This window comes from Drosophila subpulchrella, chromosome 2L (genome assembly GCF_014743375.2).
Source record: "Drosophila subpulchrella strain 33 F10 #4 breed RU33 chromosome 2L, RU_Dsub_v1.1 Primary Assembly, whole genome shotgun sequence".
In the NCBI taxonomy this organism is placed as follows: Eukaryota; Metazoa; Arthropoda; class Insecta; order Diptera; family Drosophilidae; genus Drosophila; species Drosophila subpulchrella.
In genome coordinates, this window is record NC_050610.1 from 15438719 (window position 1) to 15466301 (window position 27583).

Consider the following 27583-nt stretch of genomic DNA (forward strand, 5'->3'; position numbering starts at 1 on the left):
TGTATCTTGCTCAATTTGAATTTAACAAAAAAAATTGGAAAACTGTATCTCACAAAGTATGGCTAACTATACTTACCATTTTAAGATTTAATATATACATATGTCAATTCAAATTTATGTATATCTGTTCTCATAAAGGACTCGACCAAAAAATGTACAAAATCAAAAAATTCCTTTTTTTTAATCCATAGTAAGGTACTGTTTTTATATATAAATACATACATTCATTTTTAGTAACAAATTGTATTGTAAGCAGAGTATTTTTGCTCAGTGCAGCTATCTCTTTGGAACGACAGCAACCGCACACCCATTCGCAAGGTGTGAAAAGATCGTGATGGCAGGGATATACCACACCATATAGGTAACATGACAGTATGCTAAGTAGTTCCTTATCAGTTGGGTATATGCTTTATGGGTTGTTTGCCAGGTCGGTGGTTTGGTTTTCGTTCAACTGCCGCACCACAATGTCCTGATCGTGGGCATGCACCAGCAGGGCCACTTCCAAATTCAGTTGCGCAATGTCCTCCTTCAGCTTGGCGATCGATTTCCTGATCTGCTGCACCGAACCTGATAAGTAGAAAAGGGCCATTGAGTCGGGATTAGCACCGCATTGCATTGTGGGTGGTTTCCGAGGGATCTGTGATTTTGTGTTGACCAGAATCAGGGATCGGAGATGGCAAACAGAGGACGTCTTATCATTGCAGAGCAAATAGAGTGTCAGAGGTGTCGGTGCCAAAGGTATGTGGCCCCCATCCAAACTGATTGTGGTATTTGCCATGCATGGGAATTACCTTACCTAATGCTTTGCTATATGATCTAAAAAGTTAGTTTGTAAGAATTGCTACTGCCTTACTCAAGGTAATAATTTATATGTTAGTGGTATTACAATTGGGATTTAAAGAAGTACATTCAGGTCAGTAAGAAATGACTCGGAATTAATATCACCAGTTTACAAAAAAAATTGATGAAATACGCACTTTAGGAAACCTTTGTTTTCCGGTAAGATACATCTCCCTGATTAAGAAAAGGGCATTTAAAATTTTTTCTATGGTACCAATTTTTTTTAAAGTGTAAAAAACGTTTTTCGCACTTTTTTATTTTCTAACTCCAGTTGTGATAAACCGAATTCGGTCATTAAAGACAAAGACAAGCAAAGAAACTGACGTTATGCATAACTACTGGCACCAAAATCTTACGTTCCTCAACACTGAAAATTTAAAATAATGTTTAACGGCCGCTGCTCCCGAACACTGAACTTGGGTATATACGTTTAAAAATCTGTAAAAAATCGATTTACCAACGGATTGTCGTGATCAATGGCTTATATTCTCCGTTAAGGTTCAGCCTTTAAGAAAACAACATAAAACTAATTTCGGTTTTTAGGCGTGTATTTTTAAAGAAGCAATTTATGCCAGCGTTTTTGCATTTTTTTTTCAACTTTGACGAAGTGTAGCTTCTAAACTAATGAATGGAACTCAATGATGTGTATAAGAAAGTTAAAGGGCATTCCATTACCTGTAAAATCTTACCGGAAAACAAAGGTTTCCTGAAGTGCGTATTTCATCAATTTTTTTTTGTAAACTGGTGTATTTAATCAATCAGGAACACCTCGTGAAAATTCGTGTAGAACTTACGTACACACAAAAGTAAATGTTGAAAAAAAATTTACCAATACGGATAATTATGCAATTATAAAAAAAATGTACTACTCTTAAAAGTAGTGACTTGTACTTTGCTTTTACTTTGGTTATTATATTCTAGTAAGTATTTTGTTGCTGTGAGAGTAACTTTATAAATGGTTAATTTTTGAAAATTCCAACGGTCATTTTAAAAAAAGGTTTTCTTGTGTGTAAAAATCAATACAAGTTATATCTCTAAATTTATTTTTGAAAGATAAAGTTTTTAAATACCCTACCCATTTTTTGTAGATCCCAAATCTTTTCCAATAATCCCCAGATACTCACTGCCATCGGACATGACCTGTCCACGTCGCTCCATTTCCTCCTTTTTGAGCTCCTGCTCCATCATGACCTCGTTGAGCTCTGCCATCTGCTTCTCCGTATCCGCCTGCAATTGGTTTTGGGCATACTGAATGGTGGACAGCTCAATAGAAAGTTCCTTGAACTGCTGAATCAGGGGCTGGAGCTCATTATTCAAGTGTTTCTCGCGACTCTCGATTTTTTCCAAGCTGAAAGTGAACTCGCTGTGTAGTTTCTTCAGTTGAGACTCGATGGTCTCCGAGGTTTCGGATATACTCGCTGCAAAGGCCTCCATCTGACTGATGTGGGTTCTCCAGTCGCGAGCATCGGCTTTGACAAAAACTTTGAGATGCGGCAGAACCCTCTCCAATTCCAGGCGCCACTCCTGATGATCGCTCATCCGGGCATCCAACTCCTGGTTTCGCTCATCGAGATTAACATCACCAATGGATTTTTTCTGTGGTCGATTTAGCCAGTTGAGTTGCCTAAAATTATGCGCCTCCAACTCCATGTCGCTGTCATCACTCAAGGCGGCTGCGTTCTGCTCATCTTCCAGTTTCTCCAATATAATCTCCGCATTGTCCTCGAGATAATCGCCCAGAAACTCCTCCTCCTGGGCGATGTGCAGTTTTTGGTAGCCCACTTTGGCCACTTTGCAGGCCTGCGTGGAGAGGACGTCCAAGACCATCAGGCAAATGGGTCCGGCTCCACGGATTAGTTTGTTGGGTTGAAAGTCCACGGGGACATCCTAAGAGAAGAAACGTTTTTACAACCTGAAAAACTTCGAGTTTTTTTAAATTAAGGTAACAGTACTCACAATCTCCCCCAGCATTTTAATGATATTGGCTGCCACAGTATTGGGATCATCGTATTCCTGCGGTCGCTCCATATCCTTTCCAAGTTTCTTACACAGCCACCAGCATATTAAAGTAAACATATAGAACTGCTCGCCGGGATTCGTGGCCTTTACGAAATAGAAACGCGACAAAGGCTTGAGTTTGTATTCCTTTAGCAAATGCTTTTCGTAGTTTAGTAACTTTAGTTTTTCCAGCAGGTCATCTGATTGAAAGTTTTGCAACTGCTGGGCTTTCTCCTGGCCATCGTCTTGCTGCATTTTCGTTAACTTATTTTGGTTAGTATTTGTACTTTCTTAAAAGTGAGCCAGCTGTTTGAAAAACAAAACAGTCGCCTTGGTAACAAAATGTGAATAAACATCAGACAAGCGCATGCGTTTCAGTTGCTTACTTATGATTTATTATATTTATTGTAATCATTATTATTATTATTATTGGTTTATAAAAATAAACTAACAAGCTTAATAAATTTTTTGTTTTTAATTTTTGAAAAAGGCGCCATTTTTCATACTTTTATGTAGTTGAATCATCATTTATTCGGTCTGGCAGCACGGATAATTTGCTTCTGGCAACGCCAGATACCGTAAAATAAATTAACAGTATCAGTGCTACCATACTGGTAAAAAATGCTACATCTTAACAGTGGCAAATAGCGAATACACACTCCTGGCAGCCAATACACTCTCTGTGCTAGCAGGGACACACCCCTGACAGCCAATGCACTATACTGGCTAGCAGGGACACCCTCCTGCTTATCGTAGTCACGCTCCTGTCATTTTAGGGTGACCATTTGGAAACATTTTGATATATTTTTATTGATATCGAATAGTATAGTTTATCGATAGCTCAGCAGTCACACTCCTGGCGTCTTTTTTTGAAAAAAAAAAAACAATTTATTTTTAAAAACGATCGAGTAAACAATTTCAGAGAAAACCAAACCTGAAAATGTTCAAAAATCTGGACCTAAGCGCACTGAGTGTGGACGACATTGTGGAGGAGTACAAGCTGCTGCACGATCGCCACCAGCAGCTGAAGGATCAGAGCGACAAGGATGCGCAAAGGATTTACGAGCTGAAAAGGAGTCTGGACACCGCCCTGGCGGTGGAATCCTATTTAACCCAGGAGCTGGAACAGCTGAGCAACCAGCCGGTGGCCAGTAACTCTGGCGGGGATGCGCAGGAACTGGAGGAGCTGCGTCGGAAGTACAAGGTGCTCAAAGAGGAACAGGACACCTTGCAGCAGGACTACGACGCCAAGGTGGAGGAGTCCAGCCAGCTAAGGAACAAACTGGCTGCCGCTGAACGGGAACTGGCGGAAAGGTCAGCTGCCAGGTCAAGTGATCCCCACGAGGATTGCTTGGCGCGCTTGAATGCCCTGGAACAGGAGAACTGCGAGCTGATGCAAAAACTGGCCGAATACGAGGATGCGCGGGTCAACAACACCTTTGCGTTGGCCGAAAAAGAGGTGTCTATGCACTACTAAACATCCTATAAGCAAAACCACTAATATATAATTTTAAATCACTAGAAAACCATCGAATGCCTGCAAGATCGGGTGAGCTGCATGGAGCAGAACCTCAACTGCAAGCGGGATGAGCTGGAGGAGAAGTTGCAATTACTGGAGAGCTGCCAGGAGCAGCTGGTGGATGCCAATGCCAAGATAGCGCTACTAACCTCCGCCCCCGAAAACAATGGTGGCTATAGAACAACCACGCCCTTTAGAACTAGATTTAAGTTTGGATTTTTGTACCACTTTTGTAGACCGCAAGGGCAACTCGCTGTTCGCCGAGGTGGACGATCAAAGGCAGGCCATGAAAAACCTGCTGGCGGCCCAGAAGAAAAGCTATTTGGACATGAAGAAGACATTCTCGGACAGCCAGTTCGAGATCAGGCGTCTCAAGCGTGAGAACGTGGCCATGCACACGGAGCTGCAGGCCTGCAGCACAATCTTCTGCAGTGCAGACAAGACCTATCAAAGTGAGTATTCCTTTTACGGTGTACTAATATAAATAAAAGGCCCAATAGTATCACTACCAATGATAAGTACATAGTATCACCAACTGAAGGATCCATTTGAGCTCATTTATGTTATAACTTAAATACCTTTTACCTTATAATTTCACTACTAACCGCCCTTTTCTCTCACAGATAAGTTGAACGAGCGCATCCGACATCTGATGGCTGCCAACGAGAGTCTGGAACGGCAGCTGAATCTCTCCCAGGAGCGGCTGCGCCAGTTGGCCAGCGAGAAGTCGGTCACCTGGCTGGACTCGATGCTGGATTTCTGCAAGTATGAGTTGCCCCTGCTGGTCGACACCGCGCTGGCATCGCTCGGCAATCAGTTGCTGAGCCTCACCAGATACGGCCTGTTCTTGCTGACCAGTTAGGTAGCCTCCACACCCCTAATGCCTAATCCTCATCCCCATTTAGACGCGAAACGGACGAGCTGAAGGCGCAGCTGCATAGCATGCGCATCCAGAAGGCTGGACTGGAGGAACGAATGCGATCCGTGCAGCAGGAAATGGCACGGTATGTCCCGCTAGGTTAATTTCCTGTTCTAAAACTAATTTCATATATGCATCCCCATTCCCAGTTGGCGCTTTGAGTCCCTGAAATCTCGCTGCGTGCTAATTGACCGCGAAAATCTTCTGACGGAGCACAAGATCGGTTTTAAACCGATGCAGGCCATGGAGTTCAACATCAAGGAGGCGGAGCTAAAAGCTGCGTTGCCTCGCATTGTCAGTGTAGCCCCATCATCTCCCTCTATATCAGCTCAGTTATCTACTCCAAAAACCACTTCAATACCTCTTCCAAAACCAACTGAAATAATACTTCTCGACACACCCATTAAACCAGCTGTTAAAGAAGAGGTAGTGGAGCCTTTTAAACACGCAATAGAACCCGCTCTAAAGGTCAAACAGGAAACCAAGGAATCCGAAATCAAGCCTATGACATACAGCACACCCATTAAGACCATTATGGGTGTTAAAATAAAAAGGGAAGTCAACTTAAACTTGGAGCATAGTGTCCACGTCAACATCAAAAAAGGAACGCCGGTAAATACCGAGTTGGAATCATCGGAAATAGTTCCAAAGCCCCAGATGAAAGGCACACCTGTCAAACCCGATTTCAGTCTTACAAAAATAGAAAATAATGAAGAAACGCCCATAAACCTAAGTGAACCCGAAGAAGATGACCAGAAAACTAGCGAAACCCCTGCTAAACCTTTGATGAAGGGTACTCCAATTAAGCAACGCTTGGGAGGCATAAAAGTAAAGTCCAACGACATTTTGCTGGAGACGCCTGCTAAGCCGCAGCGCAAGGGAACTCCAGTTAAGCTAATAAAGCTGCAGGCCGAAACTGAAGATAGCGGCGAGGAGTCGTTCAAGGAAACTTCCTTGAAGGCAGATGAAATCGATTGCATTGAAATCACGGATAGAACCGCACCACAAAAGCCACAACGCAAAGGAACACCTGTAAAGATTCCCGTCATCAAAGACGCGACTAACAGCAATGTGCGCTCTATCCTGTCCAAAAAACGGGAAGTCTTCGCTGAAGATTCGCAAAAGGCGGTCAAATTTAGTGCAAATTATCCGATTGTCCACAATTTAAGTCCTCTTGAAAGAGACCAAAGTGAAGATCTTGCCAAGGAAAACACAAAGCCAACGGAAACTGAAGAATCCAACGACATTAAACCCACAATCAAGAGACCAAACATCATAAGGCGTATCGTTCTGAGCTCCCGAAAACCAATTATGAAATGATTGCATCAGTTTTTTAACGAAAACTTTAATTCGAATTTATACTAAGGCGTTCTTAACAATAAATTACACAGCTAAAGCAGAGAAATCAGAAAACAAATAAAGAGTAAATAATAAAAATTATTCGTTTTTAATTTAGAGAATTTCGGTAGCGCTAAAGTTATTTTAAAAAAGCTTATCACAATACCAACAAAACATACTTAGTAATAACGTCACAGAAATTCTTAGATGTGATTGGCAACCAACTTTGCAGGAAGTGTGATAGAGCATTCTTGTAACATTTTTAATGCCCTTATGACACTTACTATAAATTAACGTGCGAATTTAAAATGAAATAAACACTATATTTTTACAGTTCCTAAGATCTCGGTTAGTGAACCTGATCAAGAAACATATATACTCTAAGCGTAACGAGTGTATTGACTATTTTATAGTAATTTCGTTTTGATGAGTATAAGTTTATGAATGCGGTGTGAAGGATATTTAAGAAATGTCTCTCAGTTCGTCCAGTTTTGGCACCTCCTCCACAAAGGACAGATGATCGTAGATGGGAGCCGTAGGAGCTGGAGTGACTGCCAACATATCATCCGTGTCTCCATTCTCATCCGCCTGCTCTTTGATCTCTGCGTACAGTTGATATGGCAGTTCGGTGGGTAGAGATTCGTAGGTGACATGATGAGTCCTTGAGCAGGTGGACTCCCTGTGACCCGTGCAATTGCAAATCGAGGTACCTCCACTCACTGGAGTCTCGTAACCGTCTGGCAGCTCCGTTTCCAAATCCACAGCAGAACCATTACCATTTGCAATGGGAAAGCGCACGATATCCACATGGTCCACAAACCTAGGTCCACTGGAGGATTTTTCGCCACCAAAACAAGGCAATCCCGACGCGTAGTAAGACAAATGGAAGAGTCGCTCGCAATGCAGGTATAGATAGAGCAACAGGAAAAGAAATGCAATCCCTAGAGGCAACATGAACACGATTATCAAAGCCAAAGATCGCTGACTTCGATGCAGTTCGACAGGATTTCCATAAAGGACTGTAAAACTGGAGACGTTTCCGGGCGGATGCGGCACTGGAATCGAAGAATCCGAACCATTGATTCTCACATGCATAATTCTTCTCGCCTTGGGCGGTTCTTCCGTGGGCGGTTCTTTAGGCTTACAGCTCAGTCCGTTAACATTGATATGGGATATATATTTGGAGTACTGGAAAAGTCGAAATAGCTGGGGCTGAGTGTGCGAGAAGTTCAGCAACCACTGGCAGCTCCAAGGATTACCATCGATTGAGATCCGGAGCTGTGGGTTCCAGTACGGATAATTGGCTTTTTCTGTATCCCTAAGGCTCATTAGATCATTTGATCTCAAATCAATATGCTGAATTGTAGCTGAAGAAAGCATACCCAGTTGGAAGAGCGACAATGAATGGAAGCGGTTCTCCTGCAGGTAGAGAGTCCGCAGACTGGTGGTCCTATAAAACCATGTGAAGTTCAAGTGATCCAACTTATTTCGGCTCAAGTCCAATGTGGTAAGCGTACTTGGCCCATCATGAAAACTTATATTTAAAGACGCCAAAGCATTGCCACTTAGGTTCAGATAAACAATGTCCAGATTGTGTGGGGGATTCAAAGCAAAGTTTCGCAGCTGGCAATTTGTGAGGGTAACGTTAACAAGTTTGGCTATACCTTTGTTCAAAAATAAGTCTCCCGGCTGGATGGGCGTATCTTCGAGTGTCAGATCGGTTAAATTTTCTGGTAAGTTCTTTAAAAATGTGCCCTCTATTTGTTTGATATTTATCAAACTTAGTTTTCTTAACTCAGGCAGCTGCTGAATGAAGTCCTTATCCTTTAGGACCAGATCATTTTCATCTTGGATAAAGAGCTCCTCCAGTTCGGCAGATCCTTGAAGCTTTTCCAGGTACCTCAGGGAGTTTTGTTGCAGTTGCAGAAGCTTCAGATGTGGCAAGTCCTGGAATGTATCTTCACTTAATGTACCCAATTCATTGTTTTTTAAGGATACTTTGGTGAGATTTGGTATTAAAGCTCCTCCACAGCTTAATTTCAGGGTGGCATCGCCCACAAATCGTTGGATCTCAACACTTTCTAGATCTACACAATTGTCCAGGTACTCCAAACCATAACTTGAGATACCCAAGGGAGGTGTTTGTGAGCCATCGAGGAGGACATGCCTCTTTCCGGCCACTCTTTGGGCGCCCATATCGAAGGGATTCGATTCCAGGGTATTGTTTACACTGCAGTCAATATCCAGAGGCAAACCAAAGTCCTGATTGCTCCTTTTCGAAGAAGATGTCATATAGAGCGTGGCACGAATGACGCAAGCAGGAGGCAATGTTATGGACTCGTAGGCGGAAGGCATCATCTCATCGCCAGCTGCCCGCACGTGTGACAAAATCAGCGATACGACAACGACGAAGACGCACTGCGTCATCATCTCGGAAAAATGCGATGTGCCCATCGGAGCGTGTCACTGCGAATCCGCTAAACTATCCTAAACTCATCCGTGGTCGTCGCGTCGTGTGCGAAAATCAAACTGAGGCGAGAACAAATCGCCGAGCGACCCTCACATTGGAAAAGCCAAACTGAAAAGCCGAAAACATCGGCGCACCTTTGGCTTCATTTCAATATGCTCCCCGCTGGCCATCTCCGATAATATGCTACCCACTGCTCCTAAATTGCAAGGTATGCAGCATTTATCTCTCTTTTGGCTACCAAAAAAATTTAATAACTTTGAAATCAAAAATAAGAAAACTATTGAGTTGGCTCATACGGCTCATATAACTCATGCTAATTTTAAAAGTTTCCATGGCTGATAAGCCGCCATAAATCGAAAGTCCACAAGAAGGAACTTGGAATTATAATGCTGGGGATTATTTCAGCACATTGGAATGTTTTCTATTAAAAAAAAACATTTTTTCAATCACGCAATCTCGAATCAAGAAATTTATAAGGACCGGAAGTTTACTCATATGTTAAAAATCTAGATCAAAATTGAAATTTTTCTTCAGCCCGTCGACATTTTTTAGACCCCAGCAGCTTTGAGACTTATTTGCATTGAGTATGATCAAATTGTAAGCATCTTTATATTAAATATTTTTCTTTAATTAAGTTTGATTACCTGCATTGCACTGATTGTTAATTCATTTATTTAGAAACATAAATTGTTTTAGTTTTGTATATCAAAATAAATTTTTGTATATAAATAAAGTTATACCAGGTATCTGGTAGTCGCCCACCTTAGCATTTATATTTTTTGTAATATCAAAAATTATTTCTCGGTGTTATATATTTAGACCGGCTGACGTTCTCTCTTTCTTCTCTCTCTTTCTCCGCAGAAGAATGCTTCCTATTTTCTTCGTACTCATCGACCCCAATTCCCTGCCCCTTTAATTCCACTGGCGCCCACAAAGACCACCCGATTTCAAACACTTTTCGCAAAAGAATCACCCTCCAAAGTGGCTGTGGAAATTGTTTACATATTATTGCATATATACAACACCCATCCGATGCTATATACAATGTGAATCAGCTGTAGGAAAGAGCAAAGTGGATTTCTTTAGAACGGTGTTGTTTACATTGCATATTTTGATCGGCCATTGTTGAGTGTTTACTTAGGTTTGGAATGATATCACAAAGTGCCAAAAAAAGCACAAATTTAAAATAAAATATTGGCTTAATAAGACGATGAAAAATTATCATAAAGTGCAGACTTAAACTATAGGTACTAATCTACTTGCAAACAGGAAAACTAGAAAGACTTTTAAAGCTTATATTTACAAAAGACGGTATTTCCGATATAAATCACATGGCTTCTCAACTTGCAAGAGCATACATAAGTTTCTAATAAAACTCTTTTTTATAAATATGCAATGAATAATGAATTTTAGATTAGAAATCGAACAATTGAAACACTGCTTTTAATTAACTAAAATCCCTAGGGACCCCACGTGCAAAAAAAAAATTTACAAAAAAAAAACGAAGTGAAGCTATATTATAGTACATTTTTCTTGCGATTTTTCTTCTCTTGATGCTGATATGAAATATATGCTGCGCAAATCTACCCATGCTTGGAAATAGTTTCGAAATAACTTTATCAGCTCCGTTTTCTTTATCCAAATTTTTAAATTTTTGCATTTCGGAGGTATTGAGTTTCATTGCTGAACACGGATCGGTCAGTCTTTCTTCCACTTTTGGGGAATATACAGCCGCAGTACTTGCAGCTATGGCATTTTACTGGGCCTTCGTACTTCTTCTGATTTATAGTATAGACCACACAAATGGAGTTTGTATAAAATCTTTAACTTTAGATCACGGAAAGGTCACATACAAGGACAATGGATTTTCAGTGCTGTTTAAGTGTGATTTCGGTTACATCCTGCAGGGAAGTGCAGAGCTTCCCTGCAATGAGGATGGTCTTCTTACAGAATTAAAGCCATTCTGTGCCAGTAAGTGCTAAATATTTGTATTAATTTGTATCGATTTAAAGTTGTGTAAAAATAATTATCATCAAATTTTACAAGTCAAGCAGTCAAGTAATCACTAGACAAAAGCAAACATGAACAACAAAATAAATTTAAATAAGGCGTTATTCTAAAATTGAAGTATTCTGTTACATTTTGAAAAGCTTCCGTTACAACACTACTTTACTTTCTAGAACTAAATACGGTTTTAGAATTTGCATAGATTAATATAATATGTGATTAAGAAAGACACGAAACAAGTTAAACATTTTTGAAGGGGAATACCAAAAAAAAAACTTATTCTAAGACAGGTTTTTTTAAACAACTAATCAAATGTATTAAAATTAAAAATATAAATGTGTATGTGTGTTATTTGTTACACATTTTAGAAAGAGGCTGCAAATTTGAAAACGGAACCATTATAAACTCTCTAAAGCGAGAGGTATCATGCCCGAATGCAGATTTGTTTGGACATTCCATTGCCTATTGCGATGGAGAAGAGTGGAGCAACGAGCTGGGAACATGTGACACTCAACCCACACCAGCGTACTCCTGCGATTTCGAGAACACGAAAAGGTGCAACTGGATGCCGTTCCCGCGTCCTAGTCTTTGGAATCGGGTCAGTGATGTCACCCACTTCCATTACGCCGAAACCGGACCCTACGACGATAGCGAATCCCATGGATACTACATGCGGATGTTGACCGGGAGAGGCAAGTCCTCGGACAGGCACCACTTGCTATCGCCAACATATCCCAAGGAGTTCAGTCAGCACAACGCCTGCTTCTCGTTCAGCTACTACATGTTCGGTCGCGGAGTGGATTCTCTAGAAGTGTCCGTAGCACCAGACTCCAATCCCATTAATGGCACCATTTGGAAGTAAGTTGATAAGTTGCTAAGAGGGCAAAGCTAACGCGAGAAAAATGTATCATTAATAATTAATTTTATTGTCGATATTAGTTCAGAACTGAAATTAAAAAATTATTGTAATATGTAATATAATATTACTTCCTTAAAAGTTAGATTTCTTGCATTAATGCTTTCTTTGCCATTTATAAATATTTTTCCTTTAGGCGTATTATAGCTGAATCCCAAGCAGCCAAGTGGTTAACTCTGACGATCCCAATTCCCAAAATGGAGCAGGACTTTAAAGTGGTATTCACGGGAAAACACGCTAGGCGTCAATTCGGGGACATCGCCATCGACGATGTGAAGCTAATGAAGTGTACACAGCTCATAGGTCCCAACACTCCGGCTCTACCAACACCCGGTATAGGAACAGAATCGAAACCAGTAAAATCGCTATCACAAGTAATTCCGCCACAACCAGTTCAATCGCCAGCACCAGTTCAATCGACAGCAGCAGTTCCATCCCCAGCACCAGCTCAATCGCCAGCACCTGTTCAATCGACAGGTCAACCAAAGGCATCAGTTCAAAAGCGAACGCAGAAACCGCCCAAACCCACCACTCAGAAACCAAGTGCGACCAGCACTTCGACTTTAAAAGCTAAAAACAGTTCGTTTAGATCTGAATTATCTATTTTCATCGCTACATTGGCCTTAGCTTTGCCGCTTTATTTTATTTAATAATATTATTTTTCTTAAAATTAAGTCACAAATGAAGGGCACTTCTGCATTTTCCTATTAATATAGTATTTCTGAGAGCGAAATTTGACGTTCTTTTTAAATCTTTAAATGTTACATTCTTAAACCTTAAATTAACGATTTTTAATTTCAATAAATATTGGGTACAAATCAGCCCACGAGCACTACAAATTTGAGTTTTAAAGTTTTGGTCGACTAACTCCATTTTCATTGTCCGAAAAATGTTGTTTGAGAATGGGTAGTTATTTGAATAAGACGGAACATGTGGAACAAGTCCAGGGTCTCAAAAGCTGTCATCTAACTTATTTCCCTTACAATGCAAAAAAGTACTTTATCTAAATGAAATTTTTTTAACAGTATAGGGTAGAAACTCCATTTTAGTTTTCATCGCTTAAAAACTTTGCGGCAGAACTAATTAAGAAATTTGTATACCCTAAAAGAGTTGGGACTCAGCTTGGGCAGCCTTATTAATTATTTGCACAATGACATTTAATCAAGATAAAATAACAAAATAAATGATTGTTATGCTAGTGATTATAAGGACAAACGCATTTACACTCACCATGTGGTCATATAAATGAAATTCAGCAACGACTCCTCTGGAAAATTTACGGACTTTGATCGCCTAATAATAACATCATTGTGATAACCGAATTCGGTCATCAAAGACTTATTTTACAGGTAATAGAATGCTCTTTAACTTTCTTATACACATCATTGAGTTCCATTCATTAGTTTAGAAGCTACAATTCGTCAAAGTTGAAAAAGTTGGAAAAAATGCAAAAACGCTGGCATAAATGGCTTCTTTACAAATACACGCCGAAAACCCGAAATTAGTTTTATGTTGTTTTCTTGAAGGGTGAATATTAACGGAGAATAAGCGCCATTGATCACGACAATCCGTTGGTAAATCGATTTTTTACAGATTTTTAAAGGTATATACCCAAGTTCAGTATTCAGGTGCAGCGGCCGTTAAACATTATTTTAAATTTTCAGTGTTGGGGAACGTAAGAATTTGGCGCAAGTTGTAATGCATAACGTCAGCTTCCTTGCTATTTCCTTGCTAAAAATATATAAAAATGATTTCCTCGTAACTGAAATCGCATACTTTTAGCTTGCCCGGCACTAATAACAAAGAAACTGACGTTATGCATTACAACTTGCGCCAAATTCTTACGCTATAGTCGAGTACCTAGACTATCAGATACCCGTTACTCAGCTAAAGGGACCAAAGGAAAATGGAGATATGTAAGCAGCAAAGCGAGATTGAAATGCGCCACCTATCGGCGGTAGACAGATTTAAGCGTTATAGGCGTTAGAGTGGGCGTGGCAAATTTTTTTTTTAGGTCAATCGATAGGTATTGACGAGACCAATACAGTTCAGTTAAAATTTTGTATCTAGCATGAAAGTTGTGGGCGCCACAGGCTTGGGCGGTCTGTGGGCGTTAGAGTGGGCGTGGCATATTCGCATGATAAACTTGCGCTGCGTACAAGGCTACGGAATCGCAATCTAAAATCCCAATTCTCTATCTTTGATAGTTTCCGCGATATCCACGTTCAAATTTACGATTTTTTGAAGTTTGTGGGCGGTTTGTGGACGTTAAAGTGGGCGTGGCAAACTTTTTTTGGGTCAATCTTTAGGTATTGACGAGAGCAATACATTTCTGTTACAATTTTTCTCTAGCATTAAATCTGTAGGAGCCACAGTTTTGGGCGGTTTGTGGGCGTTAGAGTGGGCGTGGCACTCTGCTGAAACAAACTTGCGCTGCGTAAGAAGCTCAGGAATCTGCACGCCAAATCTCAATAGCTAGTTTTCGAGATCTCAGCGTTCATCCGGACGGACGGAAAGACGGACAGACGGACATGGCTAGATCGACTCAGCTAGTGATCCTGATCAAGAATATACCAAAGTAAACAGGAAAAAAAGACAGAACAAATAGTTTTTTCGTCAAAACCAATTTATTTTATTCAAAATAGTCTCCTTCTGCTTTAATACAGCGTTGTGCACGGCCAAAAGCATGTCGAACGAGTGTTTTAGCTCGTTGCCCGGTATGGCCGCCAGTATGCCGGTGCAAGCCTTTTGAATGGCCTCTACGTCTGCATAACGCTTTCCTTTCATCATCAAATGCATTTTCCCGAAAAGGTAGAAGTCGCACGGTGCCATATCAGGTGAATACGGGGAGTGGTTGATGGTTAAAATGTGATTTTTGGTCAAATAGTCGGACACAAGCGTCGATCGATGAGACGGCGCATTATCGTGCAACAAACGCCAACTTCCATCTTCGCGGTATTCGGGCCGAACACGTCGAATACGGCGCACCAAACGCTTCAAAACTCCAAGGTAGAATACCGCATTAACGTTTTGGCCGGGTGGAACAAATTCTTTGTGGACAATACTCTTGGAATCATAAAAACAAATCAGCATTGTCTTCACTTTTGACTTCTCCAGGCGCGATTTTTTGGGTTTCGGCTCGTCCGGCGCCTTCCATTCAGCACTCTGGCGTTTCGTCTCGGGATCATATTGAAAACACCACGTTTCGTCAACAGTCACAGTCTTGTAAAGGAAGTTCGGGTCTTTTTTTGCCTCTTTAATAATGTCCTTCGAATGTTGAATTCTGAGCAATTTTTGGACGTCAGTCAATTTGTGCGGAACAAACCGTCCACACACCTTTTGTAAGCCCAAATGTTCGGTCAAAATGCGATAAATTGATGTTTTGGAGATGTTCAATTCTATTTCCATGAATTTCAATGATGATTTCGGCTGATTTTTTTATGAATTCACGCACAGTTTCGATGGAATTTTCGGTGATCACGGATTTGGTTGGCCCACATGTTCATCGTCATTTATGTCCTTAAAACCACTCGTGCACTCTGCTACGGGATAGGCAATCATCGCCATAAACTTCTTTCATCAATTGAAACGTTTCGGTAAAAGTTTTACCAATTTTAAAACAAAATTTAATGTTGGCTCTTTGTTTGAAGCTCATTTTCGCACCGATGACAAAAACATACTGACACTTAAAACGCAATAACCTCACTTCCAATAGATGAAATGTCATGAAATTTTTACTGGAAGTCGATAAACGATAGCAGATTCTAACGCACCAGTTGACATATAGATGGCGCCACTAGAGGGCGCTAGATTCAAAAAGTCCTGTTTACTTTGGAACTCACCTTGTATATACTTTATGGAGTCGTAAACGCTTCCTTCTGCCTGTCACTTACTTTCCGACGAGTCTAGTATACCCTTTTACTCTACGAGTAACGGGTATAATAAAGACTTAATTTTTGCAAAGACGATAAAAATTATCATAAAGTACAGACTTATACTATACGTACTAATGTACTTGCAAACAGGAAAACTAGAAAGACTTTTAAAGCTTATATTTACAAAAGACGGTATTTCCGATGTAAATCTCATGGTTTCTCAACTTGCAAGAGCATACATAAGTTTCGAATCAAACTCTTTTTTTATGTAATGAATAATGAATTTAAGATTAGAAATTGAACAATTGAAATACTGCTTTTAATTAACTGAAATCTCTAGGGACCCCACGTGCAAAAAAAATTTACAAAAAAAAGGAAGTGACGCTATATTATAGTACATTTTTCTTGCGATTTTTCTTCTCTTGATGCTGATAAGAAATATATGCTGCGCAAATCTACCCATGCTTGGAAATAGTTTCGAAAGAACTTTATCAGCTCCGTTTTCTTTATCCACATTTTTAAATTCTTGTATTTCGGAGGTATTGAGTTTCATTGCTGAACACGGATCGGTCAGTCTTTCTTCCACTTTTGGGGAATATACAGCCGCAGTACTTGCAGCTATGGCATTTTACTGGGCCTTCGTACTTCTTCTGATTTATAGCATAGACCACACAAATGGAGTTTGTATACAATCTTTAACTTTAGATCACGGAAAGGTCACATACAAGGACAATGGATTTTCAGTGCTGTTTGAGTGTGATCCCGATTACATCCTGCAGGGAAATGCTGAGCTTCCCTGCAATGAGGATGGTCGTATTACAGAATTAAAGCCATTCTGTGCCAGTAAGTGCTAAATATTTTTATCAATTTGTATCGATTTAAAGTTGTGCAAAAATAATTTTCATCAAATTTTACAAGTCAAGCAGTCAAGTAATCACTAAACAAAAGCAAACTTGAACACCAATAAGGACTCAATTTTGATTGTTATTAAAACAAAATCAATTTAAATAAAGCTTTATTCTAAAATGGAATTATTATTCTAGAACTAAAATAAATATGTGATTAAGAAAGCCACGAAACAAGTAAAACATTTTTAAAGGGAAATACCAAAAAAAAATTATTCTAAGACAAGTTTTTTTAACCAACTATATAAATGTATTAAAATTAAAAATATAAATGTGTAGTATATACTATATGTCCCTTATTTGTTACAAATTTTAGAAAGCGGCTGCAAATTTGAAAACGGAACCATTACAAATTCTCTAAAGCTAGAGGTATCATGCCCGAATGCAGATTTGTTTGGACATTCCATTGCCTATTGCGATGGAGAAGAGTGGAGCAACGAGCTGGGAACATGTTACACTCAACCCACACCAGCGTACTCCTGCAATTTCGAGAACATGAATAGGTGCAACTGGATGCCGTTCCCGTATCCTAGTCTTTGGAATCGGGTCAGTGATGTCACCCACTTCCATTACGCCGAAACCGGACCCTACAAAGATAGCGAATCCCATGGATACTACATGCGGATGTTGACCGGGAGAGGCAAGTTCTGGGACAGGCACTACTTGCTATCGCCAACATATCCCAAGGAGTTCAGTCAGCACAACGCCTGCTTCTCGTTCAGCTACTACATGTTCGGTCGCGGAGTGGATTCTCTAGAAGTGTCCGTTGCACCAGACTCCAATCCCATTAATGGCACCATTTGGAAGTAAGTTGATAAGTTGCTAAGAGGGCAAAGCTAACTCGAGAAAAATGAATCATTAATAATTAATTTTATTGTCGATATTAGTTCAGAACTGAAATTACAAAATTATTGTAATATGTAATATAATATTACTTCCTTAAAAGTTAGATTTTCTGCATTACTGCTTTCTTTGCCATTTATAATAATATAAATATTTATCCTTTAGGCGTATTATAGCTGAATCCCAAGCAGCCAAGTGGTTAACTCTGACGATCCCAATTCCTAAAATGGAGCAGGACTTTAAAGTGGTATTCACGGGAAAACACGCTAGGCGTCAATTCGGGGACATCGCCATCGACGATGTGAAGCTAATGTCTGGTGAGAACTGTCCAACTGTCTCGTAGGTCAGGTGCCACCAAATCCCAACACTCTGGTTAACATTCTAAAACCTTAAATTAACGATTTTTAATTTCAATAAATATTGGGTACAAATCAGCCCACGAGCACTACAAATTTGAGTTTTAAAGTTTTGGTCGACTAACTCCATTTTCATTGTCCGAAAAATGTTGTTTGAGAATGGGTAGTTATTTGAATAAGATGGAACATGTGGAACAAGTCCAGGGTTTCTAAAGCTGTCATCTAACCTATTTCCCTATCAATGCGAAAAAGTACTTTATCTACCTTTTACTCTACGAGTAACGGGTAAAATATTGACTTAATTTTTGCAAAGACGATGAAAAATTATCATAGAGTACAGACTTATACTATAGGTACTAATGCACTTGCAAACAGGAAAACTAGAAAGACTTTTAAAGCTTATGTTTACAAGAGACGGCATTTTTGATGTAAATCTCATGGTTTCTCAGATTACGACCATACTGGGAACTTGCAAGAGCATTTATATGTTTATAATCAAACTCTTTTTTTCTCTTTTTGAATAATGAATTTTAGATTAGAAATCGAACAATTGAAACACTGCTTTTAATTAACAGAAATCTCTAGGGACCCCACGCTATATTACAGTACATTTTTCTTCCGGTTTTTCTTCTCTTGAGGCTGATAAGAAATATATGCTGCCCAAATCTACCCCTGCTTGGAAATAGTTTCGAAAGAACTTTATCAGCTCCGTTTTCTTAATCCAAATGAATAATAAATTTTAGATTAGAAATCGAATAATTGAAACACTGCTTTTAGTTAACTGAAATCTCTAGGGACCCCACGCTATATTACAGTACATTTTTCTTCCGGGTTTTCTTCTCTTGATGCTGATAAGAAATATATGCTGCCCAAATGTACCCCTGCTTGGAAATAGTTTCGAAAGAACTTTATCAGCTCCGCTTTCTTTATTCAAATTTTTAAGAGGTATTGAGTTTCATTGCTGAACACGGATCGGTCAGTCTTTCTTCCACTTTTGGGGAATATACAGCCGCAGTACTTGCAGCTATGGCATTTTACTGGGCCTTCGTACTTCTTCTGATTTATAGCATAGACCACACAAATGGAGTTTGTATACAATCTTTAACTTTAGATCACGGAAAGGTCACATACAAGGACAATGGATTTTCAGTGCTGTTTGAGTGTGATCCCGATTACATCCTGCAGGGAAATGCTGAGCTTCCCTGCAATGAGGATGGTCGTATTACAGAATTAAAGCCATTCTGTGCCAGTAAGTGCTAAATATTTTTATCAATTTGTATCGATTTAAAGTTGTGCAAAAATAATTTTCATCAAATTTTACAAGTCAAGCAGTCAAGTAATCACTAAACAAAAGCAAACTTGAACACCAATAAGGACTCAATTTTGATTGTTATTAAAACAAAATCAATTTAAATAAAGCTTTATTCTAAAATGGAATTATTTTGTTACATTTTAAACACTACTTTACTTTCTAGAACTAAAATAAATATGTGATTAAGAAAGCCACGAAACAAGTAAAACATTTTTAAAGGGAAATACCAAAAAAAAATTATTCTAAGACAAGTTTTTTTAACCAACTATATAAATGTATTAAAACTAAAAATATAAATGTGAAGTATATACTATATGTCCCTTATTTGTTACAAATTTTAGAAAGCGGCTGCAAATTGGAAAACGAAAGCATTACAAATCTAAAGCTAGAGGTATCATGCCCGAATGCAGATTTGTTTGGTCATTCCATTGCCTATTGCGATGGAGAAAAGTGGAGCAACGAGCTGGGAACATGTTACACTCAACCCACACCAGCGTACTCCTGCAATTTCGAGAACATGAATAGGTGCCACTGGATGCCGTTCCCGTATCCTAGTCTTTGGAATCGGGTCAGTGATGTCACCCACTTCCATTACGCCGAAACCGGACCGTTCACCGAAAGCGAATCCTATGGATACTACATGCGGATGTTGACCGGGAGAGGCAACTCCTCGGACAGGCACCACTTGCTATCGCCAACATATCCCAAGGAGTTCAGTCAGCAGAACGCCTGCTTCTCGTTCAGCTACTACATGTTCGGTCGCGGAGTGGATTCTCTAGAAGTGTCCGTAGCACCAGACTCCAATCCCATTAATGGCACCATTTGGAAGTAAGTTGATAAGTTGCTAGGAGGGCAAAGCTAACGCGAGAAAAATGTATCATTAATAATTAATTTTATTGTCGATATTAGTTCAGAACTGAAATTACAAAATTATTGTAATATGTAATATAATATTACTTCCTTAAAAGTTAGATTACTTGCATTAATGCTTTCTTTGCCATTTATAATAATATAAATATTTATCCTTTAGGCGTATTATAGCTGAATCCCAAGCAGCCAAGTGGTTAACTTTGACGATCCCAATTCCCAAAATGGAGCAGGACTTTAAAGTGGTATTCACGGGAAAACACGCTAGGCGTCCATTCGGGGACATCGCCATCGACGATGTGAAGCTAATGTCTGGTGAGAGCTGCCCACAGCTCGTAGGTCAGGTGCCACCAAATCCCAAAACTCTGGTTAACATTCTTAAACCTTAAATTAATGGTTTTTAATTTCAATAAATATTGGGTACAAATCAGCCCACGAGCACTACAAATTTGAGTTTTAAAGTTTTGGTCGACTAACTCCATTTTCATTGTCCGAAAAATGTTGTTTGAGAATGGGTAGTTATTTGAATAAGATATAACATGTGGAACAAGTCCAGGGTCTCAAAAGCTGTCATCTAACTTTTTTCCCTTACAATGCTAATAAGTACTTTGTCTAAATGGAATTTTTTCAACAGTATAGGGTAGAAATTCCAAATTAGTTTTCATCGCTTAAAAACTTTGCGGCAGAACTAAGTAAGAAATTTGTATACCCTAAAAGAGTTGAGACTCAGCTTGGGCTGCCTTATTATTATTTGCACAATGACATTTAATCAAGATAAAATAAATGATTGTTATGTTAGTGCTGATAAGGATAAACGCACTTACACTCACCATGTGGTTATATAAATGAAATTCAGCAACGACTCTTCCGAAATAAAAACATTCGCGATTTTTGAATTTTTTGGAAAATTTACGGACTTTGATCGCCTAATATTAATTATTCACCTTTAGTATTAATTGAAGCAGTTTTGTCCAAACAAATGGACACTATGAATAATTCTATCAGTTGGAAAATGGTTTAAGTGAAACGATTAGTGGATCGGTATGTTTTCGATTCGATCATAGTTAATTTCTGCAAGGAAAAATGGTGTTCGCCTGTGACCGGGGTAGAATTAGAGGAAAAAAGCTCTTCTGTGCTAGTAAGTACCAAAATAACAGATTGTAATGAATTTTAGAATTAATTTTAAGATACAAAAAATTTAATTCTAAAAAAATGAGTTCGTTTTTAATTATTTATTCAGAAAGCGTTTGCGATCAATTCGAGCAGATTGAGTACGGATGTTTTGAATTTTGCTGTCATATGTCTGGATGGATATTATGTGGCTGGATATAAGTTTTCCTAGTGCGATGGAAAGTGGAGCACCTGGTTAGGGTCTTGTGAGATGCCGAAACACTCAAGAAACTACTCCTTCGACTTCGAGAGCAAGGATGTGGGCGGTTGGACGACGGAAGATCAGTTTTTGGGGTCTTGGAAACGGATCAGTACAGTGGAATATTTCCAATCCACAAAAACAGGGCCCCGGAAGCTTTATCAATGCGGGCTGTGGCTGCCACGAATGGTGCTGTATGAACAGTACTTGTTGCTTAAATTAGATAGGTGAGTCCGTCACGGATCTCGTCAAAAATCCCTATGAGACTACTTTCTCAAGGCTTTGGGAACTAATGGAACGGGAGAGTATTGAATAATAAACTGAACCAACCCAAATACCGCAACACAATAAAACCAATCATTAAAAGAACTTTTAAAAAACGTGACACGTTCACATGATCATTAGAGTGAAATCATTTGTGTTTCGATATCGACGGGAAATGTCCAGGCAACTTGATGATACGGTCAAAGTTACAACCGTGCCTTCAAGTTGCCTGGACATCTGATGGAGCCGATCTAGATCTAGGGCTAGACCCCTCTAGATCTTGGCCTTCAGCGTTCGCGGGCTACCGAGTCGTCCGGTGCTGGACCCCTGCTGATTTATCCTGATCAGGCTGGGTCGATGGGAACCACCTCCCGCTAAGTGGGTAATGCCGGCCGAGCCACCGCCACTACAACCGATGCCCGCACCACCCGGATTCGTCATGGAGTAGATGTGACGCCGTAGAACCCTTATATGCTTCTGCGACACCTCGAAATTGTGGACCAAGGTGTGGAGTTGCGTCTGGAGTTCAGCTATCAGGCTATCCCGTTCCTGGATCAAACTGGACGTGGAGTTTTGACTCCTACTCAGTTTCAGTTCGAGGTCGTAGATCTTTTTCTGGAGATCCCTGCGCTGCTTTTCGCTTTGCTCTCGATGGCGGGAAAGTTGTCTTTTACTGCTCGCCTGGAGCTGTTCCAATTGATCTTTTGTCGTAGACAGCTCCTGTGTCAATTTCCGCTTCTCCGTCTTCAGGGCCGAATTGTAGTTTTTGAATATCTTAAGATCCCTTTCGGCCGCCTTCAATCGATTGATGGTGACCAGCTTTCTTCGCCCCAGCTCATCGATCTTGACCTTCAGTTGCATGGCTTCCTGTTGGAGGGCATGAAGTTTATCCGCCAGCAGACAATTTTCCCGCATTACCTTCTCGTATTTTGAATGCTCGTCCCGCATCATCTTGGGCAAATGCGACACACTCTTCAGTTTGTTGTCTATCTTGGATCGCAGACTGTCAATGTCGTGATAGATGCTCGACTCCAACTGCTTGTTGTTCACATGCAACTTTTCGATCTCGTGCTTTTGGGTGCTCATGATGTCCTGTGCCTTGACACACCGCGTGTGGTAATCCGCTATCCGTTCCTGCTGCTGCCGAATGAGCGTCCGGAACTGGAGCTGCTCGCTCTTCAGGCTCTTGATGGTGGTCAGGAGCTGGCTGAGGTCGCCCGAGCCTCTGTCCCTATCCCGATCTCGTTCATGCTTGTACTTGTGGTCCTATTTGACGAAAAGGGGAATAGTCAAGAAATTATAAAATAATAATTAGTATTACAGATCATCAGAATTTTAATCTTTTTGTAAAGTCCTATGACTCATAATGGCGTCTAAAAATAACGAACGCCTTCTTTCGATAGGTATTGGTCGAAGTCCTCTCTTAAGTCCTTACTCTTAGACACCTTTATAAGTGATTTTAAAGACCCACAGATTTTCTCAGACAAATCCTACCTGTGAGGTATTGATCACATCCTTCAGCACATTATAGACGTCCTTGAATGATGCGGGCTCCCTCTCCCGATCGTCCTGCTCCAAGGATTTTTTTCTCCGCTTTATATGACGATTGGCCAAAGTTTCCACAATACGGCTATCGAAAACACTGTCCACCTGCGATGAGAGACTTTCCTTGTTCCGATGCTTCGGATGATTACCCCTTTCGGATGAGTATTTCTTCTGGCTGATATCGTCACAGGAACTCTGGGCGGAAAGAACCGTCATGAAACTGGTATTGCTGCGCAGGATTTGGGGACTCTTTCGTCGGATGGTCATTTTCGAGGCCACACTGCTGGCCGAACTATAGAAACTGCCCGGATCCGCTTCACTTCCCATATCCATTTCCGAAGTTTGCCCCCTACTGGACACCAAATGATCGTGTTTCTGCTGCATTTCGCTCAGCTCGTAGTTGATTTTCATATACTTCTCCTCCAGATCCTTGGTGGTTTCGTTGTATTCCTTAAGCTCCTGCTTGTACTTGCAAAGCTCCTCCTTCAGTTTGCTCCCAATAGCTTCTGAGTTGGGTAATCTCCTGTCCGAATCACCATTTTTGTGATAATCTTCTGCTTCTGGCTCGCCATCGCTCATGATTAGATTAACTTCTCTGCCTTCCTTGCCGTTCTGAGACAGTTTCACAATACTCGGACTACAATGATCCCGGAAGCCTAAGCTGCTGGCACTCATCTTATCCTGAACATTTGAATTCTGACGGGATAGGCTGACATAGCTACTCTTCTCATCGGGCTGATCTCCGCTCTTCTCATCCAATTCGAAATCCAGTCCCATCGAGGTGGAACGTACTCTTTCCCGATTTTTCGGTCGAAATCCAAGTGTGCGTTGTCTTGTGGCTAGCGGCCCCCTTGATGGCTTTAACATCTACGAAAATTTAGCCTAATTGATTTACAATTCACTTGATTAATTTTTTGCACTGTTTTTGGCCAACAGAGAATTTTTTTAAAACGTTATGACACATTCGTTTCCCAAAAAAATTAGAATTTATACGTGAGACGTTACGAAAATTATTTGATGGAAGATATGCTGTTACGCCTACTCATATATCAACTTATTCCTGGACCATGTCGCTGTTGGAGGGAGGAGTTATCTTTAAGATTTAGGATAATATCTTAGCTTGGCTTAGGTCTTTGATACATTCGAGGTATTTTAAGCGGTATCCACATACAAAAATCCACAATGTATACTATACATGGCTTTAAAATATTTTATAAAATTGTTTTTGGGTTTTTTAATAGAAACCTAAAATTCTTTATATACAAATTCCATCGCCTTTAAATTAGACTGCGTTTTAATTTTGACCCAATTCAAGTAGCGGCAGTAGTAAATATAGTTGTTTGTTTCGCCGAACAAATGCCTGGATACACATTCCTCCTTCTGCAGGACGTTTTCTTCACCCTGCCCGGGGTGGGGGTTTCCTGAGAAGCTCCACTCCACCTGGACAATTGTGCCCAACCCAGTGCTCCGGGATCTTTCGTTTGTCGCTCCAAAGTCCGAGCAGGCCATTCCAAATCTGCTGCCAACTGTCCAGGCCGAGCGTCCGAGGGTCTTTCAGTTCATTTTATTCGTTTACGAAGAAAACAACTGATTTTTTCTAAAACTTCTTTCGAAATTTTTTCTTTCAGAATATGTGTTAAATTTTCATGCCAGAATAGAAGTAGCCCAAAATCGTTAGTAATTCTAACCGGGAAAAACCAACAAAAAAAATTAATAATATTCCAGACAAGATTGACTAACTTCTATTCGTTTTTTGGCCGAATCGGTAACTGAATCTGAGACGCGATGGCGGAGAACACAGAGTATACGGATGAGGGGGGCGAGTACGAGGACGATGAGAACCAGTACATCGGCGAGCAGCATATGATGGAAGAGGGTCCCGACGAGGACCTCTTCTCCAAGCTGGGCGAATCCTCGGACGATCCCGAGCAGAAGCGCATGTACATGGAGTACCTGGCGCTGATCAAAGAGATCGACTGCCAGAACAAAATCATCCAGGACATCAAGAGCAACATCATGGACATGTGCGCCAAGCCGTGCAAGACGCGGAACGAGCTGCGCGAGATCAAGCGGCTGAGGATCTGCATGGAGCAGGAGAACATCAAGCTGCACACCATGATGAACAGGGCGGTGCAGCTGCAGAACTTTGGCTCCCATCGCCACTACAAGGAGCTGCCAATGACCACCACCGTGGACGAGGACAACCTGTCGCCGTATATGTGCGGCATAGGACCCTGTGCGCCGGCTGGCAGTGCCACGGATCCCTGCAGCGATGAGCCCAGCTCCTGTGCCAGTGTTTGCGGAGGCGGAGGTGGAGGTCAACGGGATGTGGCCGGTCAGGACGACAAGCTGATCTGCGCCCTGCAAAAGGCCATGCAGAAGATGAAGGGCGCCTGTCCGGAGGACAAGAAGATGATCGAGGAGATTGCCTGCGCCATCATGAGCTGCAAGAAGCAGCCGGTTTGCGTTCCAGGACCCTGCCCCAAGCCCTGTCCGCCGCCCTGTCCAGGTCCTTGTCAAGGTCCCTGTCCGGAGAGCAGCAGCAGCAGCATTGCCCCATGTCCTCCACCCTGTCCACCAAAAAGAAGGCCTCAAAAAGCTGCTACTTGCCCCATGCCACAATCCTCAACCGCCGCCAAGTGCGAGTCCTTGGAGAAGCTGAAGCGACGCATCCAGAGCATGCAGTGCTCGGTGAAGAAGTTGCTCCAGGAGGTGACCAACCGCGATGGTCCGGAGCCCTGTGAGGGCGACGACGACAGCGAGGAAGGGGAGGACGATCCCTGCTCCAGGCCCTGTCCGCCCAGACCCCCGTGTCCCGAGGATCCCGACCCACTGGTCATTTGCGGCGGAAAGAGGAACACCAAGGCCGACAAGTATGAGAAGATGAAGGAGAACTACACCAGGCTGCTGACCGAGTTCCAGCGCAAGGACTGCCAGATGAAGGAGATGCAGAAGCGGTTGGTTATACTTAAAATACAATAATACGAATTTTAATATCCCTTTCTCCTGCAGAATGAAGGGCATCTGCGGACCCTGCCCATCGAAGGGGGGCGATGGGGATGCCGATGCCGCGGAACTAAATCTACTACGCGCCCGGGTCAACGAACTCAAGGAGGAGCAGTTGGAGTTCAAGTGCATCATGAAGGAGCAGTCGCAGCAGCTGGAGGATTACCGCAACAAGTACCTGCTGGCCCAGCAGAAGGTCGAGGAGCAGTGCGTCTCCCTCGAGAAGCTGAACATGAACAACAAACGCATCGAACAGCAGATCAATACCGAGGTCAAGGAAATCCGGGCCAAGTTCCAGGAAAAGCTCAACGAACTGCTCCACTTTCCCAAGCTCCTGGAGAACGAGCAACTGAAGTTGGCCCAGGTGTGCAAGGAAAAGGACGAGATGCAGACGAAACTGGTGGTGGTCTGCAAGGAGCTGAAGGCCTGCAAGGCCCAGCTGGAGCAGCAGCCCAATGTCGATGTGCGACCCCAGTTGGCCCAGTGTCAAATGGAACTGACCCAGGCCAGGAACGAGCTGGAGGAGCTCCTTCGACAGCGGGATCTCTTCTGCGAACAGCTCAAGTCCACACAAGACGATCTGGACACTCTGCGTACCGAGTCCGCCAAGATTATAGCCGGCACCAAGGAACGGGCCGAGCTGATCAAGTCCCAGCAGCAGGAGCAGATCAATCGGCTGGAGAAGGAGCTGGCCCAGTGCCGAGCGACTGCCTCGCTGTCCGTCAATGATCGCGAGGCTGTAATCCGAGAGATGCAGGGTCAGCTGAATACCCTCTCCTACAGCTTCGATGCTGCCCAAAAGCAGATCAAAACGCTGCGCAATCACATCGCCTATGTGTCCAACGAGAACTGTTTCCCCGTCAAGTGCTAAGTGGTGAAATAACCGAACTACAGACTCATCGAAACATGTGCAACATACTGGCGTGCCTGTGCAAAAAATGTTACATTATTTTGTGAACTATTTGTAAACCAAATCCTAGTCAACCTTATAAATATATTAGTATTCTTTCGGCCAATTTGGATTAAACCCTAAAATATATTGATTTTTGTCGATATTCAATAATACAGATTTGGATCACAAAGACAAAACAAAATTCAAAGTTAAGTCGAGTGTCAAAATTAGTTTGTTGGAATTCTATAGTCATTACTGACATTCCACACATAGTCGATGAAAAACCATGATTTCATTCTACTTATAAGGCAAGGGATTGTGTTACACAAGCTTGTACTTATC

The 27583-nt window shown here is 41.4% G+C and overlaps 8 protein-coding genes across 10 annotated transcripts; 5 read left to right on the forward strand and 3 right to left on the reverse strand.

The window, feature by feature from the left end:
* Window positions 1-354: 354 nt before the first annotated feature.
* LOC119547866 (intraflagellar transport protein 57 homolog) lies at window positions 355-3093 on the reverse strand. Its single transcript, XM_037854900.1, has 3 exons — window positions 2797-3093; window positions 1965-2727; window positions 355-567 (listed from the first exon to the last, which is right to left on the reverse strand). Exons 1-3 carry the CDS (start codon window positions 3091-3093, stop codon window positions 410-412), a joined length of 1218 nt encoding a protein of 405 aa, XP_037710828.1. The 3' UTR covers window positions 355-409.
* Window positions 3094-3691: 598 nt separating this feature from the next.
* On the forward strand, window positions 3692-6694 carry LOC119547958 (protein Spindly). The gene is made up of 6 exons (XM_037855008.1): window positions 3692-4297; window positions 4361-4526; window positions 4594-4809; window positions 4981-5122; window positions 5263-5361; window positions 5426-6694. Exons 1-6 carry the CDS (start codon window positions 3779-3781, stop codon window positions 6594-6596), a joined length of 2313 nt encoding a protein of 770 aa, XP_037710936.1. The 5' UTR covers window positions 3692-3778; the 3' UTR covers window positions 6597-6694.
* A 6-nt stretch (window positions 6695-6700) lies between these two features.
* Window positions 6701-9123, reverse strand: LOC119547959. The gene has a single exon (XM_037855009.1). It carries the CDS (start codon window positions 9066-9068, stop codon window positions 7077-7079), a length of 1992 nt encoding a protein of 663 aa, XP_037710937.1. The 5' UTR covers window positions 9069-9123; the 3' UTR covers window positions 6701-7076.
* Window positions 9124-10810: 1687 nt separating this feature from the next.
* LOC119546318 lies at window positions 10811-13037 on the forward strand. The gene is made up of 4 exons (XM_037852516.1): window positions 10811-11055; window positions 11460-11949; window positions 12144-12550; window positions 13033-13037. Exons 1-4 carry the CDS (start codon window positions 10833-10835, stop codon window positions 13035-13037), a joined length of 1125 nt encoding a protein of 374 aa, XP_037708444.1. The 5' UTR covers window positions 10811-10832.
* Window positions 13038-16480: 3443 nt separating this feature from the next.
* LOC119547967 (MAM and LDL-receptor class A domain-containing protein 2-like) lies at window positions 16481-18060 on the forward strand. The gene is made up of 3 exons (XM_037855017.1): window positions 16481-16725; window positions 17104-17593; window positions 17796-18060. The coding sequence occupies exons 1-3, from the start codon at window positions 16503-16505 to the stop codon at window positions 17971-17973; spliced, it is 891 nt and encodes a 296-aa protein (XP_037710945.1). The 5' UTR covers window positions 16481-16502; the 3' UTR covers window positions 17974-18060.
* Window positions 18061-18990: 930 nt separating this feature from the next.
* LOC119546320 (MAM and LDL-receptor class A domain-containing protein 1-like) lies at window positions 18991-20554 on the forward strand. Its single transcript, XM_037852519.1, has 3 exons — window positions 18991-19235; window positions 19640-20126; window positions 20329-20554. The coding sequence occupies exons 1-3, from the start codon at window positions 19013-19015 to the stop codon at window positions 20552-20554; spliced, it is 936 nt and encodes a 311-aa protein (XP_037708447.1). The 5' UTR covers window positions 18991-19012.
* A 1347-nt stretch (window positions 20555-21901) lies between these two features.
* On the reverse strand, window positions 21902-24961 carry LOC119548215 (keratin, type II cytoskeletal 1). Of its 3 annotated transcripts, none has more exons than XM_037855351.1 (3): window positions 24607-24961; window positions 23293-24210; window positions 21902-23064 (listed from the first exon to the last, which is right to left on the reverse strand). In XM_037855351.1, the coding sequence occupies exons 1-3, from the start codon at window positions 24850-24852 to the stop codon at window positions 22072-22074; spliced, it is 2157 nt and encodes a 718-aa protein (XP_037711279.1). In that variant the 5' UTR covers window positions 24853-24961; the 3' UTR covers window positions 21902-22071. The 3 variants fall into 3 exon arrangements, with proteins under 3 accessions (XP_037711279.1, XP_037711277.1, XP_037711276.1); XM_037855349.1 differs by lacking the exon at window positions 24607-24961 and having other exon boundaries at window positions 21902-22665; window positions 22717-23064; window positions 23293-24360; XM_037855348.1 differs by lacking the exon at window positions 24607-24961 and having other exon boundaries at window positions 23293-24359.
* LOC119548214 lies at window positions 24900-27384 on the forward strand. Its single transcript, XM_037855347.1, has 2 exons — window positions 24900-26300; window positions 26356-27384. Exons 1-2 carry the CDS (start codon window positions 25129-25131, stop codon window positions 27218-27220), a joined length of 2037 nt encoding a protein of 678 aa, XP_037711275.1. The 5' UTR covers window positions 24900-25128; the 3' UTR covers window positions 27221-27384.
* Window positions 27385-27583: the final 199 nt, after the last annotated feature.